The 19,061-nt window shown below is 37.1% G+C and overlaps 2 protein-coding genes across 2 annotated transcripts; both read right to left on the bottom strand.

Annotated features, from left to right (window-relative positions):
- Positions 1-1,224: 1,224 nt before the first annotated feature.
- On the bottom strand, positions 1,225-4,386 carry mbo (Nuclear pore complex protein Nup88). The gene has a single exon (XM_019044982.2). It carries the CDS (start codon positions 4,215-4,217, stop codon positions 2,127-2,129), a length of 2,091 nt encoding a protein of 696 aa, XP_018900527.2. The 5' UTR covers positions 4,218-4,386; the 3' UTR covers positions 1,225-2,126.
- A 1,510-nt stretch (positions 4,387-5,896) lies between these two features.
- On the bottom strand, positions 5,897-18,950 carry LOC109032691 (nucleolin). The gene is made up of 10 exons (XM_019044947.2): positions 18,721-18,950; positions 16,485-16,816; positions 15,923-16,073; positions 13,252-13,364; positions 12,477-12,627; positions 11,815-11,936; positions 11,168-11,315; positions 10,533-10,654; positions 9,670-9,814; positions 5,897-8,123 (listed from the first exon to the last, which is right to left on the bottom strand). The coding sequence occupies exons 2-10, from the start codon at positions 16,811-16,813 to the stop codon at positions 7,755-7,757; spliced, it is 1,650 nt and encodes a 549-aa protein (XP_018900492.1). The 5' UTR covers positions 16,814-16,816; positions 18,721-18,950; the 3' UTR covers positions 5,897-7,754.
- Between the last annotated feature and the right edge of the window lie 111 nt (positions 18,951-19,061).

Genomic DNA, 19,061 nt, shown 5'->3' with positions numbered 1-19,061 from the left:
TGTTCCAAGATCAAAGTATAAAAACATACCAAGTATAGTACAAAACGTTCTTAAGAATCAAATTAGAAACTTGATTTGTGATATAATTATTTTGTCCATTCAATAACTGATGCAAAAAATTAACACCAAGGTGAGAATACTCTTAGCTTTTCATGAAATAAAAAATTGCACTCTTTGAGGAATATGGCGTATTAGGCATAATTGAGCAAAACTCATCCAAAACTGCCAAGTCTTCAACCCAGAAACTAAATGAAAACAATCACCTTAAATAGGCAATTATGTCCAAAAAATTTTTGGCTGAGATATGCATGCCAAAAAAGCAGCAGTATCTCGGTGAGGAAATAAAATCCTGAACCTGGTGCAAGCTTGTATGATATTCTATAACATACGTCCTTCAACTCGGTCTTGATGAGTGTTCAAGTAGCTTCGGATTATTATCATCTGATCTTGTTCTTGAAATTATTCATTTATTTTCTTTAAATAAAACTATATACCTAATCAAAATGCTTTCTTGCAATTTTATCAGAATGAGACGAGAAAATCCGCAGAAATTCAACTAAATTTATTGGTTTTCTCTTAAAAAACTGCAACATTAACAGAGACTGATAACGTTGCAATCTAAGATACACATTCTTTTACTTAAGTCATCAATATCCATGGCCAGAGTGCGAAACCACATACTTGACACTATTGCGGTGTTTCAAAATGTCCGCTCCTACTCTTTCATTTTTTTGTGGAAAAACAAGTTAACCGCATACCTTGTGCACTAGTTAGTAAGTATATACTACCTCATATACTAGTAAGTTTTTATCGAATATTCTACTAACAGAAGAAAATCAAGGAAGTTTTCAGGATTCAATTACTAGTTTCAAAACTACCCTTGCCTATAGTTCTTCAAAGAAAATATGACAGGAAGTCTGAGACATCGCAAATGGAGATACATGATTTCGCACTTTGGTCATGGATATAATACAAACTCACTGATACAAATTTTGGTGCTCCAAAATCAATCAAAATTGAAAGTTAAGTTCATATTTTTGCGGACTATCCTGCATAATAGAGAACTTTTGGAAATCGTTCATCTTCAAATTTTTCATTTTTTAACACTAATGATTTTCCCTAAAATTCAGATATTTACTACAAAGTTTGACATGCTATAAATTCTATCATATTGGAAAATAAATTTACAGGTACTTCATGAAGTTGTAGAAAATTAAAAGGACCTTTTTTTTAAAAGAAATAAAACGAAGTTTATTTTTAATAAATTTACATGAGTTTAAAAGCTTGATGGTCTGATTTGTGGTTCAGCATTTCAGAAAGGTACAAAAACTTGTTTAACAATGACTTAGATACTAAGAGGATCCAGCCAAAAATGTGATATGTATCACCTGTTTTCCTCAAAAAAATATCCGGGGCAAGAATAAAAAACAAAAAATTCTACAAAAATCAATACACCTGCAGGATTAAAATTAAAATGTTTACATGAGTGAGAAATGGGACTGAGAGTTTTAGACGAGTGAAATTATTGTACTTAAACATAATGGACGTTTTGTTTTTAAAAAAGATACATAAAAGTCAGTGCGTCTAAAATTGATTGCTAGAGGATTAAAAATTCTCTGAGACTTAGGAGATGACATCTCTCCTTTGAAATTTTATCTGGAGATCACCGCATTTATTTGCTACAGTGATTACTTTCGATAGTTTGTTTTCGTTGCTCCAAGTGTTTCATTTTGGATAGCACTAATCTCTGTAGAATTCACAGTTAGAGCACAACAAAAGAATAAAACTGATGAAATATGTTACCAGACACATTAGAACATATTAAAATGAGGACTGATAATCATAGCTGCAGGCTTGGATCCTGTTTTTTTTTTCCTCTCTTTTTTTTAAATACAATGATGCATGTACATTACCTATACTTTTTACATTTTTTGAAAAAGTATGAACAAAAAAATTGTAGCCTCCATCTTCTGCAAAAATTCAATGATTTTTAGGGTTGGTTTCATCCACAATAAGTATGGGACTTACCATTTGAAATGCAGAAAAATATAAGAACAATATACATTTTATTACATACTTACATACAATTCTATACTATAAAGAACAAACTTTTGAGAAATTTCAACTCATGTTTTACACAGTTCGTTGGTTTCGGTTTTTAGAGTTTCTAGTCTTGATTTCAGACGTCTAATTTCTGATGACAGGTTCTCGAGATTGGACTTGATAGCCTTTTCTTTAGTGAGACTTAGATAAATTTCTTTATTTTTTCTTTGATTAGCACTTGCTTCTAAATTCTTAAGCTGGTACGCTTGTTTTGATTTGATTTGCTCTATCGAAAGTTTGAACTTCTCAACTTTCTCTTTGATGATTTGAAGGTCTGCTGCCATTTTTTTCTCAGCCTGATTCGAGGTAGGTTGCAGGCATGAAATCGTCATCACAATTTTTTCCGCTCTCTTTGTCAGAATTTCTTGTTTTTCGTTTGCTTCTTCGTACTTGTCGGCGAGTTTTTCAGCGGCTGCTTGGAGTTCTCCTTTCTTCTGTTCAAGTTCCTTGATTTCCTCTACCTGCCTCTTTTTCATATTCCTCAAAATTCGGACTCGCCTGCTGATCTCATCTTTCACCATTTCGTATTTCGGGAAATGTTCTTCCCTGAACAACCGGGTTACCCTGGTTATCAACTCTAGACATTCTTGTGGGCTTGGTTCAGATGAAGAGTTCAGTTTCAACAATGGACGTGAGGCTGAGTTGGGAGACGAGAGGAGATTCTTAATATGGACATCAAATGGCTGCTTTTGAGACTTTTTGACTGAATCGACTTTGTTTTCTGGAGAGGATACTGAAGACGGACTAATACTGAACGAGGTGAGAGGTAGAGATATAACTTCTCCGCTTCCAAGGAAAGCGACCAGCGTTGAGGGAGAATCAACGATGGTCAGTCCCAAAACAGGCTGGTGTTTTGAGGAGTTACTCACATGTGTGCAGACTAAGTACTCAGAGGAACTGTGATGCTCAAACGATGGTAAACATAAGTCAATGTCTTCATCTTTAGCAGCAGCAAATGTTTCAAGATCTTGGGTGAAAGGAATATTAATTACGTTGATGCCTGTATCATGACTACAGAAATACCGTGAATTAAAAATAGGGTCTCTGTGCAGGAATATTGGGCAGGAGAACAGTTGCTGGTCATCATCATCTAAGCTAAGCCCTAATTCAAATTCAATGGATTCAAACACATAAAGTGCTTGGGTAGAGGTATTCAAGCTATTATTTGACAAGTTTGATTCTTCGTTACTGGTTTCCTCCATTGACGACATCAGTAAACAATGGTAAACGGTGCCGCTACTCATTGCAATAACAACGATTGGAGGCGCGCTGGGCAAGATTAACAAAGAACTAGCATCTGTACCGTAATTATCATCAGCTGCAGGATACATGCACAAAGGACCTGCCACTTTCGGTATCACTTGCCTAGTTTTGCTGATGGCAGGACTCGTTATTAAGAACACGTCACCATTACCAAACAAAACTAGTATTGGCCATAGAATACTAAGAAGCTCTAAATTTTCTTCGTTTGTATCCGTTACAATAGGAGGAGCAAAATCAAAATCAACAGCTATATCACCTAAGGATGCCAGGTACGGTACTGAGATAGGAGATCGCCCTAAGGGCCAGACAGCTAACAAATTCATTGAGTCTACAGGAATGGTTTTGTAAATTCGTAGGTCATTGCTTGATGTCAAGACAATCAGCTGATCGTCTGACTCCGAGGCAGGATGCCAACGGACTTGTAGAACAATATCACCATTGCAGGATAGATAGCGTCCGTCTAGGGGAGAACACTTGACAAATATTGAATTCTTACCACCTTGAAACAAGCCGTACTTTCCCCAACGTTTGGGCAATTCAAGAACGGCCACTCCTTTGGACCCACTGACAGCACACAAGGTTCCAGATTTGTTCACTCTGATGCATGTGACGTCAAACGTGGGGGGATCCGAAGGCATGAGTACCTGATGGAGATCTTCCTCAGTAGAGATGTTGAGAGTTTTGATATTCAAACTGAACAGATTATTTTCACTGCAGTTCCAGACATAAATAATCCCATTGTTAAAACACATTATATTCTTCGACTTGGAAATGTTTTCTGGGCTTGCTTCACGGAGGAGCTTGAACATTTTGTGTCGGTTGAGACACCACCGATCAGTACTGACTTCCATTTTGAAACTTGTCTTGTCTTTGGATATTTTCAAATTTGAATTTAAAAATGAACTGATTTGAATAAACCACTTTAAACGTATTGAAATTGAACAAAATTCAAAATGCTCGATTTCCGCGTTAACAAGTAAACATAACCTAAAAGCCGGGTTGTTATTGGTCTCCAAGGTACCAACAGAGAAAATCAAAACTTACTAATGCTCGAAGTTTAAAATGTGATGTGTGATGAGCAAAAATAAAGTCAAGAATATTGAAAATTAATTTCAAAGGCAATATTAAACATTTCATTTCCTGCGTTGCGATCATTGCCAGAATAAAGAAATAAGTTACCGAAACTTCTTGGAAGTAAGTAGTGTAAATTAAGAAGGCTTTCAGTGGTACTACTCACTTCCTCCTGTTCCCGCTATTTTTGAAAAGTGAGGATACGACCTCATCAGATACACGGAGTCTTCCTCGCACTAATATGTAATTGAAATAAAAGTACGAGCTCTCAATGATTTCCAGGGACTTACTATTAGTTCAGAATCTCCCAGGATCATCAATTAAAAATTCGCAGCCATCAAAGTTTCATTCAAGTTTTTGGATCAGATATCCAGGGTAAATAACGCTGAGTAACCACACCACTTCAATGTAGAATCAATTTTGAATCTACTTCCCTTGATGCAATAAGAGCTAATTGCTCACAGATAAGCAAAGGAATGAGCTCCCAAGATGAAAAATGAACATATCCTGCAATTGTAACCGTAGTTATAAACTGCAGGGATGAAGAAAAGGGAGAAGAGTTAAAAGAGATTTTGGCGCTTAAGACAATTATCAAAAGCGATCCTTGTGATTTTGTATTTCATTGATAATTCAAGTTAATTTTTTGGGCTGCTGAGCTTCATAATTGAATCATGTCCATAGCTCAACCTACTAAGGTATAGTGTTCCTTACTCGTAACAGTGCATTTTTTGGTTATTTTAAAACTTGAACTATTTCTCTGTGGTATGATGTTGAAAATTCGAAATGAAGTTCTCTTTTTTGAAATGATAAATACCAGAATTTTGAGGAAAAAATTTGGGACTATATTTTACCAAAGCTTTGACATAGATATGTGTCCCCCAGAATCTGAGATCTAAAATAAATTGATGTCATTGAAGGTTAAGTGAAAATGTGTGTCTCTAGTGCAACCCTTTGAGTCTTCAATCTTCTTTATTATTTAAACAGGAGACTTAGTGTGAAAAATCTTTATGAAATTTTCTGGCAGTATTTTTGAACGGAGGAAGAAAATTCACTGAGAATGGCAAGATTGATTGAGCGTTAATTTCCTAGTAAAAAGAGTAAAATATGAACAGAGATATGCAATGGTGTGATAAATGGTGATATAGGCAGTTATTTACTTCAGTCATTGATCAACTTTTGAGATACATAATATCTACTTCCCATCAACATGGCTGTTGTTGCCGACGATTCATTTCAGAACTTTACTTTAGTGTGCTGAAAAATTAGTTAAGATAGGATTAAACGACCTGCCCTCAGAAGGCAGGGAGATGAAACTATGCACTATTCTGCGACATTTAAAACGTTTGTTGCCTGGCAAGAGCAGAAATTTACTACACAAATCTAGATCTGATGCCCACGGGTTGATTTTAGTTAAAGAATTGCTGGACAGCAAAATAATAATAATAAAAAAAAACCTAGGTTAAAGTTTGTACAACCACATTTATTTATTCATTTCTAATTACAGTCAAGCTGACAGGTTGGAAATTGTACTAAGTTCCAATTAAGATCAAAAACTGACTTAAGAAAAAAGATGATGATAAAATAATAAAATAAAGCCGTAAATACTGAAAAAGATCAATTTCTCATTTACAAGAACCACATTTAGTTCGAAAAAGGATTTCAACTATCATAAATCTTAACTTACACACTTATTGGAAAAGTTTGGGTTTTCCTGAATAACTTGGGGGTTGGCATTTGTACAATATTTCCATGCGGAGTCATAAAATAAAATCTTAAATCGGTGAGGTTTGGATCAAATTTTTTTAATAGAAACCTTTCATAATGACCAGGACTTGTTCGACCAGCGAAATTCGCTATTGAAGGTCTTTAAAACAGAGAAAAGGTGGATAAAGTCCAATTTATCGTATCGAACAGAAGTTGAAGAGGAGAGACAGTTATCAGGAAGGATGCTGAGGCAACCGGATTAACTATAATTATAGTTACACATAAAAAACCATGGAAGGTATAAAATGCACAATTCTTTGATAGAAAAAAGTTTCACTGAGGTAAAATTTGGAACGAGCGCGGGCTACCGACTCAAAGCGGGAGGGCAAGGTTTAACAGCTGCCAAAACTTTGATGAGAAACATTCTGATTAGAGATTGGAGGGAAAAAGGCATGCTGATGAATTCTAAGATACGCCAGTTACAATCTAGATTGATTCCACAGACGGAAAAGTGACAAAGATGGTTAAAATAAGAATATTCTGGTAGATTTTAGTCTCATGGGGACATCAGTTACTTCGGACTCTGATAAGAATGTTACCCATCAAATGAGCACAATACTGCACATGGGCAGTGTATTATGTACATTATAAAGCCTCAGGACTTAGAAAAAATTGTACTCTCTGGCATCAATATTGACGCATCTCATTTTCTTATCTACAATCTGATTTTAGGAGGGATCTCAAGTTTCAATGATACATGAAACTGGAGTAAACACTTCCTTTCTCTAAGTTTGATACAATGGATGAGAAAACTTTGTCCGAGATTAAGCTCTTAAATTGAGAATAATGTAAAGGCAAAGGAATGATGACAGAAATTAAATAACGATATAAATCAAAGTGAATTCGATGAAATTACACAAATTAGTTCACCAAAATTTTCCTCAACTTGATATAAAGATGATATCAGCTAAATTAGCCGTGAAAAATAACTTTACTTATACTATCAATTACACTTGTCTGATGAAACAAAAAAAATTATGATTTTTGAGCGAATGGGCGAGTGCATATATTTGGTTTAGCCTTCACACTGATTCTAAAGGCAAAACCTAAACCCTCAATTTGGAGTACACACTAAATAAATTTACGCACTTCCAGAGTGTAACCCTGCTGTCCACAAGAAAAAACGCATTCACAACATTCTAGATTATTAGTGTATTTTCCGAAGGAAATACACCATTTTTCCATTTTTTTTCCTGATAAAATGCTTTATCACAAAAAAAATCATCAAGCATTTATCCCTCCTAATTCTAAAATAACTGTGACACACCATTGAGAATCCAAATATACAAAATGAAGCATCGTGGTGGTGAGATTTCGTCAAAATAGAACAAGAAGAAAAATGCAAGCTCATGATTGGAGCTACGACGTTTTTTTCTGACGACAGCAGAACAAGTTAAACCATCTTCTTGGCCTCACTCTGGGAGTGCACAAACTAATTCAGCGTGAATCCTGACTCTCAATGCGAACATATGTTCGCAAACCATCTCAACAATTTTTCCTAAGCCCTGCTCGAGCCCCTCCGCGGTAGCCCTGGCGTGAAGATCAAGCGGAATCTAGAACCAGGTCATGTTGCCGTAGCGTCCGCCACCTCCGCCGCCTCCATAGCCGCCGCCACCGCCACCGCCGTAGCCGCCTCCGCCTCGCTTCCATCCGCCGCGGCTGCCGCCTCGGAAGTTGCGCGGTCCGCCGGGGCCGCCGTACCAGTCCGAGTAGCCGCGCCTGAAGCCGCCTCCGCCACCGCGACCTCCGTAGAAACCGCCGCCGCCGCGACCTCGCCCGCCTCCGTAGAATCCGCCGCCTCCGCGGCTCTTGAACCCGCGCTTGCTGCCTCGCCCTCGTCCGTCCGAGTTGGCTTCGTGGCAGACTCGGATGTTCAGCTCGCAGTTGTCCAGCTCCAGTTTCTGGTCCAGAGCCAACAGTTTCTGCGGAACAAATAAAATCATCGAGGTTACCACTAACCTTACAAAAATGTAATTGACAGTAATTAAACAGAATTTAGAAAATGAAATTCCCTGACAATTGAAGATGGGACAGGTGAATCACTAAATACAAAAGGGGCACATGTCCAGAAAACCAAATTGTTCAGGAGACACAAAAAACTGTTTATTTCGTGGTAGATATTTTTTGGAAAGTCGCTATGTTTAAAAATACCGGCACGGGGCGAAGCAGAGCGCCGGTTTTTTTAAACATCGAACGACTTTCCGAAAAATATCTACCACGAAATAAACAGTTTTTTGTGTCTCCTGAACAATTTGGTTTTCTGAACATGTGCCCTTTTTGTATTTAGTAATTCAGGTGGTTAAAAGAACATGATTGAAATCAGTTTTCGGGCAAAAGAAACCCGCACTATGGGAAATCCTCCCCGGTCCAATCTGATGAAACTTTGATTTTTTGCTCAGCTAGTCATTCTGATTAAAAGCTATCACAGGCCTAAAGAGATCCAATGTGCAGTTTTCGAGATATTTGTCGTTTTATGTGTGTACGGAGGTCCCACTTGCCGGACTACTGTGCGGCACTACTTGTACCGTTCCCTTCCAGTCCACTTTGGCCCCTCTCCGCTTCTCTGCTACCCATACCCATGGCTCGGACTCCAACGCTCTTGAGGCTTCGCTCATCGTCACCGGGCCAGATATATGCAGACGGAGCTATGTACTGTCAAATCTTAGTTGAACAACATGGCTGGAAATAGGTATAACCATCAACCTACAGGTTGCAGAATGAATCATCTGACAGGTTTCACAACGAAAACTTCGAAAATTAAGTCACAAGGGCAAAATCAGCATTTGTGGGTTACACTATGATTGGATGATAAAAACTTTCTGCTTGCAAAAGAGATCAAAATCAACATAGGTTAAATCAGAGGTTCAGAAGAATTTCCGATTCGAGATGAGTTACATTTAACAAACACAAGAAGTGCTAGGGTATTTGTTGCACGATTGGGTTCAAAGGGCTTTGACTTGACAGCTTCCTTTCTTAATATCAACACGGAAAAAAAGAATTGCTGATTCAGCAATTCAATTGCTAAAAACAGTGAGTGCAATGTTTCAACGCAGATTTTACAATAAAAAAATGCTACTTTAACCACCCCCGTGGTTAATTTAGTTTACAATGTGGTTAAAGTAGCACTTTTTTGTTGTCAAATCTGCGTTGAAACATTGCACTCACTGTTTTTAGCAACTGAATTGTTGAATCAGCAATTTTTTTTTTTTTTTTTTTTTTCCGTGAACAGAGAGAGGAATGTTTAAGTTTTTGAAATAGATAAAAGCTTCTTCAAAAAGAAAGTATTTCGCCCTCCCGTCCCAGAGTAAAATGGAGGCACGCACTTTGAAAAAGCTAGAAATAGAAAGATCTCTAAAATTAATGATAAGTTAGGTTTGTTTCTTGGCAGAAAAAATGGGATCCTTCAAAAAATAAATAAATAAATAAAAAATATAGGAAAAAAAAAAATGGTTGAGTTTTAGAAAATACCTTCATTGATTCATTATTCTTGAGGATGATGAAAGCGAAGCCTCGGGATTTGCTTTCATCCTTGTCCAGAGGGAATGTAATGCTTTCGATTTCATCTTCAGTCATTACTTCCTGAATTTTGGTTTTGAACTTTTCTTCTGTTGTACTGAAAAAGAAAGAAGAAAATATAGTAGCAAGAATTATCAGGAACAATGGATTATCTGAGAGAAAGATTTGTTCTACAAAATTACAGACAAAAATTAAAGAATCGCTGCTAGGATCAAATAAAGACATGGCAGAAAGTTTGATGTAGAAACAGAAAAACAAGGATTCCAACTAAGCTATTTGTGAATTTCCAGGTAGATTCTCTTTTTTCTCTGTTTGTTGGATGAGAAACCAGTGCTAAAAATGTTTCTACGAACTCTTCAAAATATTACTAAGAAGTTACCAAAGGAAGGGAAAATAGACGGGGGAAGAAAAGTTCACACAATTTTGTTCACTAATGATGATCGATCATCCTTCAAAAGAGTACAAGACAAATGACAGTTACACTCAAAAACTAGAATTAGTGGAGTTATCATTTATACGGATTTGAAATTAACCTGCAATTGCCTGACAATTGAGGATATCTCAGATGACTAAGAAGACATAATTTGAAATAGTTTTCAGGTAAAATGTGTTGTTCGACATATTAAATCCATTCTGGGAGGTAAATTAAGGTGACTTAACAATTTTTCCCTAGTAATCCCTAGTACTCCTAGACTAGGGCAACCCTGATTCCGTAAATTCCTTGACTTCCCTAGACTTTCCAGGTTCCACACGCCGGAAACTTTGATAGAGGATGCCAATGACAATGAACATATGAAAAAAAAGCTCTGACTTACGATTGCGGTAAATTGCTGATGAATACTTTGAAAAGCTCATCTTTCTTCGCATTCATTTCGTTTTCCATGATGTTGATTTCCTGGTCATTGATCTTGATCTTGGTCTCTGGGTCTGTCAATTTCTGTACAGATAAGAAGTGATGATATAAGTTGACTGACAAAAATTCAAATTGGACGACATTTCAAATGCAGAGGGAATACTTAAGTTGAATGATTTAAAAAAACATGAGACAAGATGCAGATTAAACAATTAATGTCCATAGAAGATCGGCATTTGATGGGTTAGTGAAAAATTTTCTGAGTGCAATTGCCTTTAACGTTTACTTTTTATACGGATAATAAGATTTAATCAAGGAATTTCCATGCATTTGTTGCTGAGGCAATTGATAGGCATACACACATTCTCAAATCACCGAGAAAATCAAAAGCTTTAATTAAGAAGACACCACATTTTTTGGCTTCTTTAAAAGAACAACTAGTTTGATGTTGTGTCCATGAACAGAATGGTGTTTGACAATCATAATTTTTCTTTGATAAACACTGGCTAGTGACAGCTCTCTTTAGAGGAAAATAGCTTGTGGCTCTTAGCCTTCATGTAAAATTAGGTTTTTTGCAAAAAGGATGTGACACTTTACCTTCACTGTTTCTTCGTCAATACAATTGGCGAAAGCAATGCCTCGAGGACGTCCCGTCATCCAGTCTTTCGGACACCTTACAGCTGACACTTTCCCTTCTCCGACTTCTTTCTCCAGAGCAGCGCGGACGGCATCTTCATTGCATGAGCTGCAGATTAGAAATTTGTGCAAAATTAATTAATGAATGACAAACTTCAGGTGCCAAGTTCTTATGAACGAGAAAATGAGGGATATTAGTGATGGCAGTAAGATAGAAAATTGTAACATAGGTTTTATGCGGCAGAAAGAATCCAAAATTACTGAGGATGTAATTCTTTTTTAACGGGGATTCGTATTAGAAAATCGGCTTTTTGTTAAACAGCTACTTGACCAGCCGTTATGTAGGAAGTGCTAACCTAAAATTGGAAGGAGAATGACGTAGCATCCAGAGGAATAACCTAGGTACAGAGGATTACTTAATACAGGAGAGAAAAGCTTAATGTAGCATTTGAGCAGACACAGGCGCCATGATTGTTTAAGCAACTAATAATGAGAGAAAACTAAGTTTAGACGGATGAAAAAAATCAGGTGGTACAAGTGGATTAAACCAATTTTACTTGGACTAAAGAAAAACTCTAATTACTATGATAATCACTTTAATCACTTACTCAATTGGGATACGTCCGATGAAGAGTTTAAGCTTCTCTCGCTTGCTTTTGTTGGCTTCGCTTTCTTCGATAAGTAGTTCTTGTCCATTGATGTTCAACTTCGGCTCTAGTTCAACCAAATGCTGTAAAGGAAAACAAAACATGTACTTATGCAGGCATGAATAATTGGAATAGTTGCAGGAGCTCATCCACTATTGAAGAAAAATGAAAAGTGTTTCATTCAGTGATAATATCTCAAACAATGAAAACCAACAAGCCCTCTATTTTCTTGAAACTAGGATTAGACAAGACTTGGTGTTTCACAACAAGATATGCATACCTGCTGTGTAAGGTGGTATCTTCGAAAAGAATGTGGGAAACTTCAGATATCAAGTTTCAATAAGATTTTCTTCAATAATAATTTTTTTTTGTGGTTAATTTGAACTGTTAGGATATTTACTCGTTGGGAGGTAAAATACTTCTTTTCTCTTTCTTTTAAAAGTTGTTTGATCCAGGAAGTGTTTTAAAGTAGTAATGTCGAGATAGATTTATTTTTTATTTTTCTAATTAAGGCAGAAAAATAGAAAAATTTATGTGAAATTTTGACTCCCGTTTCAATAGACACACAAAAAAGATCAAGAGCTATGGGTAAAATGAAGAGTTGAAGTTGGAAAAATACTGACCTTCACAGATTCAACTTCAGTCAAGTAGATATGGGCCGTATCGCTGGGCTGACTTGTCTTTTTGTCGATGATCACACGTACTACTTCAACTTTCTCGGGTCCACCCAATTCAGCAGCCAACACCTTCAGAAGGGTTTCTTTGTTGTTGCTCCTACAAAAAACCAGCGATCCGTCTTTAAAAAAAATTTCGTCTGAAAATAGGACAAGACCTAGCAAACGAATAAAGAATGTCGCAATTCATGTCTCGGTGGTCACCCGTACAGCACTAAAATTTGTAATGATAGGACGCTTTGATGCAATGGTCACGTTTGCTCATACACAACTCAGGACCCATCTTTGATAAGCATTTGGATTAATGTCAACTCCAAAATAAATCATCATGACCAAATGTGCTTCCAATATTATACATTTCTTTTCATCAGATTTACCATCGCTAACTTAGTGTTCTGTGCATGCTGTAAGGAATACTCTCGAAAAAGAAAAAACGGCATTGATTAGTCTCTGAAACTTATCGCAGCATATACTGACATTGCTTTTTGACACAAAACTGTCGAGACAAAACGCAACCAAAGGACAAAGGCATCGTTGAGTAAACTGTAGTCCTATACGGCAACCGGTGCTCTCTTGACATTCCTTACTTTACACGGAGAGGAGAATTGGGTCTTTAAAAATAAAACTTTAAAATAAAAAAATAAAAATAAAATTAGTGACTATTTGTAAGATTGAAAGATATTGATTTTAGATTCTTAGTAATAAATAACCAGGCTTCACTTACTCTTCTGGAATGTTGCTGATAACTATCTTTAAGCTATCATCTCTCTTTTTGTCTTCCTCTATGATAACTTCTTGGCCACCTATTTGTAGTTTTTGATCCAGAGCTATCAGTTTCTGTTAACAAAACATCACTCGGTCCATGTTAAAATGTACAGTCTCTCTCACAGAAGTACAAAATGAGCTCTGCTCTCTATATTGTGCAGGCGCATATGTCTGAAACACTTCTCCCTCAGATGTGTCAGGAGTAAACAAATTTTAGTTATTTCTGTCAATGTCTTAACACTATGGCTAACCACGTAAAACAAACAGCAATTGGAGGGGGTTTGCGGGGAACATTGATTTCTTGGAAAGGGAGGAGATTAAAAAAATATTAAAAAGAAAAATCCTGTAAATTTGGAAAAAAATAGAGACAATATTAGGGAAATCAACGTAAATAAGATGACGTGACACCAAACTACTAATTAAGAAATCTAACTTGGTGATAAAACCTTAATTAATTTTCCGTGTCATTCTACAAAAGAAAAACCAAGGTTGATAAACTTAGGTTCAATATTGGCTTCATTAAAAGTGTGTAACTCTAATTATCATACTTTGCGAGACGCCTTTTTTTCAACAATTGCAAACCGTGCGACTCCACAGCCAAAGGGTGCAATTTTACAATTCGGTAATTCTTGGCAAAAAGACATGCACTCTCTCTGACAAAGTAAAGGGGATGCGATCATCACACACTCTGTGAAACCCTTAATCTTAGAAGTTACCTCACTTGCCATAGAGATATGCTGAGGGGTCACAACAAGAGTACTAATTCAAATTGCGCTAATTCCTTCATTTTATTTTATAATACCCTGACTTTCCTAGACCTTCTGACTAGAAATTTACTTTGAAACTATTTGAAACGTTAACAGTGTTTTTAAATAGATGGTTTCAAACAGATGTCTAATTAATATCTCTTTCAAAATTGTTATTAACTTACATTTTTGGAAGAATTTTGTCTTATCTATGAAATTAAGAATTTTTTTTCCATTTGACAGAAAAATGGTTTCGATGTGGTCTTCACTTCCATTAGAGTTGCCACAGAATTTAGTTTATGAAATTCCCTGGCGTTTTCCTAATTCCCCCAGCACATTTTGGTAAAATTCCCTGACAATTATGGATTTACCAGATGGTTTAAAAGACTTAATTTGAAATAGTTTCCACGCAAAATCTGTTGTTCAGACCCATTCTGGAGAGCATATCAAGATGACGACAATACTTCCCTGACTCTTCAAAATTCCCCAACCATGGCAACTTTGTTCCATACATATTAGTATCAACTACAGCAAGTAAGACAAGCACCGATGAGAGGTATGGGGAGGTATGCGATTATTACTCCTTATTGTGTGACAATAATGAGCCTTTTCATCACACATCTCAAGTGAATATAAAAATCTTATCAGGGACCCAGAATCTAACTAACTCCAACAAAACAGGGAGAACAATAATTCTACAAGTGGTTCTGGGTGATTTGTTTTTTAAGGTGGCAAAAATACTCAGAAAAAATCATGAGAAATTGGTAAACATTGCTTGGGCATGATTTTCTTTATGCACTGTAAGAAGTATAAAATAATGCTATTATCATTCATCATTACTGCAGTGATGTTCAAGAAAGGACGCGAAACAGCGAGAAGTAGATGAGTTTTCCTCAAAATTATGAATGATTAGAGAGGATTCCTACTTGGGGACAAATTCGAAAATAGACCGTAAACATTTGTTCTGTACAGAGTCAGCAAAATAGAGCTCTGAAATTGAGCCTTTACACGTAGGCAAAGGCTGAGGTTTTATCTGCTGTTACTATGCTGACTGTGAAGGCATAGCTTGAAGCAAATCTCTTCCTTCCTCTTTTTTGTTTTTTTTTTTTGTTTGTTTGTTCAAGTTTTATAAGTCATAAGGAAAAATACGATTGATGAATTTTACAGCAGGACCTTAAGTACCCAACGGGCCTCAGAAGTTATGATTTCCGATTTCATGCTCAATTATAACACCGATTAAAGAAACAGAATAAATTTCTATACACGGGGATGCTTTGAATGAGGTCTTGCAACATGAAAGTGAGAACAGTACACTTAGCATGGTTCATGCAGGAGCACAAGATGTATCTAAGTACAATGAAGTATTTACAAGAAAATTTCTGCAAATTTAAATTACAACCTTGGTGGTGATGTACATATGTTCCATGCCCTTTTTTTGAGTTATTATTATCATTATTATTTGTTTTTAATAATGTGCACACAAATACAATTTTAAAAGATCGTGGCTCATTACAAACTTTTTTTGGCTCTTTAGGCTCGATGCTGGTTAATTTATTTTTTTGTATGTATTATGTTCCTGCACTTTTTAGATTACTTTAACATCCTCCTCTTTAAAAATTCAAATACCTACATATAAGAAGAAGAAGAAAAAAAGATCTGAATTTTTGAGTTCTTTCATAAGGCCAACTGCACAAGCTATGTGTTAGGAAAATGGACATAGGAATAAACTGCTCCACCGGCAATTACCTATTGGTGGATAGGAAAGAATATTTAGGTTATCTTCTCGCTGCATCACTCTTGAATTCTTGGCTGATACAAATACCAATATAATGTGCATTTCAAAAATTAAAATAAACGGTCACACTAAGAAAAAAGTTCCTTTACCTCCAGGGTTTCTCTGTCGGCAACATCTGCGAAGTAGATTGTGGATGATGAGTAGAATGTGGGTCGCCGCCTCGTGCTTTGTCGGAGTGTTACAACTTTGCCCTCACCAACGGCCTCTTCCAGAGCTGTCTTAATTGCTTCTGGTTTTGTGCTGCAATTGGACAAATTTGGAAAATTAAGATCAACTAATGACTGACGCTTTACTCAAGAGGTAAAGAAAATCCAGGGTTGCAAATTCTTTGTCACTCAGCAAGAAAAAGTCTCTTAAACAGTTAGAGAGATTTTAGTCAACATTTGTGTCCAGTTTCTTCGCATGGGTCTTTAATTCATAAAAATACTTTGGAAAACAGGGATCAAAGAATGCTTGGGACATGGTTCAGGCTGATTTGAAAAACAAATTCGAATGAGTCCATGTACTTGATTAAAAACGCATTTGAAGGAAAATGTACTGTCATGCGGAGTTCAATTAAGTTATGGCCACGTGCAGTGCATATGGCCGAGTGCGTAAGAAAGTGATTTTGTACGAAAAAAAAAAGAGATTTAGAATGAACATGGTACTCACTCAGGTGGGAGATTGGCAAGGAACAAGGTCAATTTTTCGCCGCTTTCGTTTTTAACCTTTTTGGATGGGGGTTCTTCACCATTTGCTTCGTTTTCTTCATCATCCGATCCAGGTTCTTCTTTCACTTCCGTTTTAATTTGCACCTCGTTCTCTACCTTCCCTTCTTGCACCTCGCCATTTTGACTTGCACCATCTTCTGTGCTTGGGTTTTCTTCAGATTCCATGGTTTCATTTAGGCTCTGGTCGGTTTCCTCAGTTTCTTCCTCGGCAACTTCGGTTTTCTTTGCGTTCTTCTTGGGGGGTGCACGTCTCTTCCTCTTGGGCGGCATTTTCTGAACATTGAAAAAAAAAAAAAGGAATATTATTAGATTTAAGTGATCACAGATGACTACAAGAAGAATGAAGATTACCCTTGTTCCTCCATGAAGGAATACAAAAGTTTTGATATGATTCGCAGAGCAAAAAGGTTAAACAGAGAATTTCTGGAAGTTTATCAAAGCTCCTACCTACGAATACAAAATCTTTACTGGATATCAGACCAGGCAAATTAATAAAATTTCGGTCTTGTTAAAAGGCATCTTTCCTCTTTCTTTCACTCATTTGTGTGAAGAAATGAATTTGCTCCCACGTATGAAACTTTAAGGGAAATGAAAGTAAAATTCATCAAAAGCTATTTAGAAATCTTCTTCCTTGTTGAAAATGATCCTTAGCACTCATGCGCACGGGCTGGAGCTCGCGCATCGTTTGTTGAGACAAAAGTCAATCTCCAATTAGCTCTGAATTCACAACACCCTACAGGTTAATACACGTAGTCAGGTGGCACCACTGGTGAATGGTGACATAAACAATACTCCGACATTTGTCTCAACATATGATGCTCGAGCTCCATCATCCTAGATTTAGCTACTTGAAGGGTCAAAATCTGCTGAGATTTATGACTTAATTGATGCAATAGATCGCACACTAAGTTGAAAATTCCAAAAATGTGAGAAAAATCACCTTATAGGTCAGTAAAGTTAGAACTTGCGCATTGCATGTTGAGACAAATGTCCATCTTTCAATAGCTACGAACCAGCACTACTCAATAGGTTAATGCATGCTATTAGATGGCACCGTTGATGAGAAGTGACAAAAAAAATCTGACTTCAGTCTCAACATACAATGAGCAAGCTCTAAGACTTATATGAAAGCAATAGTAAGGCGGGAGCAAGATTAGACTTCAGTCTCAGCTGACGATGCAAAACCTCTAAGAAATGTACTCATAGCTTAGACTGGTCTTTACAATTTTGAGCGCAATCAAGGTTTGATGAAGATGAACTGGAGTTTAGAGATTCCGGGATTGATTTCTTATTATCACAGCATGAATGATATTGTTCTTTCACCCTAGAGTATTTTGAAAGCATTAGCTAAGAAGTAAGCAAGCATGAAACGACATGTTGGCAAGCTTGATAACACACCCAATTCAGAGTGGCGTGTGAAATAAGAACGGAGATAAGATCCCACTCTAGAGGCACTGTGTTAATAAATCGGGTTGCACGCGTAAGCATAGATAGGGTTCTACATTTTGTGGAAAATGATGAGCCGTGCCTACCATTGGGTATAATTAAAAGAGGCTTGCGGCGGTCTAAGAGCTCGCACATCGTAAGCTGAGACAAACGTTGCAAAGTATTGTTCACGTCACCATTCACCAGTGGCGCCACCTGACTACAAGTATTAATCTGTTGAGTGATGCAAATTCAGAGCTAATTGGAAATCGACGTTAATCTCAACATCCGATGCGCAAGCTCTAGTAGCTTGTACATAGCGTCAACCGACAACAACTTGAGGGCATTTGTTAGGAATAGAGAATGAAACGATAATTCGGCCGGTCGAAAAGAGCATGACCAGAAGAAACCGGATGGAGTATCTTCGTACAACATTAACTTGCAATTGGAGGGGTAGAAGAAAGGTCCTTGAGATAAGTTGGACCGCTTATGTAGGGATTGGTTACGGCTAAGGAAAGGAGCCGCCAGCAAAAATGGTTTGGCAAAGAAGTATTACTCGGCATTGGAAATAAGAAATCATCACTTACAACCCAATAAATAGCAGTGAAACTGGAATTTCGGTTACGGTGCCTAAGACGCAATGCGAGGGAAAAACCCGGCCCCGGCAAGTGGCAAAACACGCGTACGATAGTGGTGAAAAATAAATAATAAAACGATAAAATGACTACAGGGATGAAACAACAAGTACTTACGGTGATAATAAGTGGATGATCAAAGGAAAAGCACCGAAAATAAATTTAAATGGTGAAAATATTTGAGGAGGTGAGCGCCGGGAGAGGAGATTGCTGCTGATGGCTCCAACAAAATGGCGGCGATTGAGGGAAAAGATGCTGATGCTGTGCGAACCCGTTCTTGAAGCGTGGATGCCCGCCAAGCGGCCAATCAACTTGCGTTCAGGCCACAAAAGACAACGGGCGCCTGTGACATAGGCAAAACTCTACACGTGCATGTATCTCTATATAAGTTTTAGGCAACTTTTTTTTATTTAAGAATGTGATGACGTCATTAGCGTTGTTCGTTGTGCGCATGCGCG

The sequence above is a fragment of the Bemisia tabaci genome, chromosome 7, assembly GCF_918797505.1.
Source record: "Bemisia tabaci chromosome 7, PGI_BMITA_v3".
NCBI classification, from domain to species: domain Eukaryota; kingdom Metazoa; phylum Arthropoda; class Insecta; order Hemiptera; family Aleyrodidae; genus Bemisia; species Bemisia tabaci.
The sequence above is the reverse complement of the archived record's forward strand: the minus strand, read 5'-3'. Positions and strand labels throughout refer to the sequence as shown.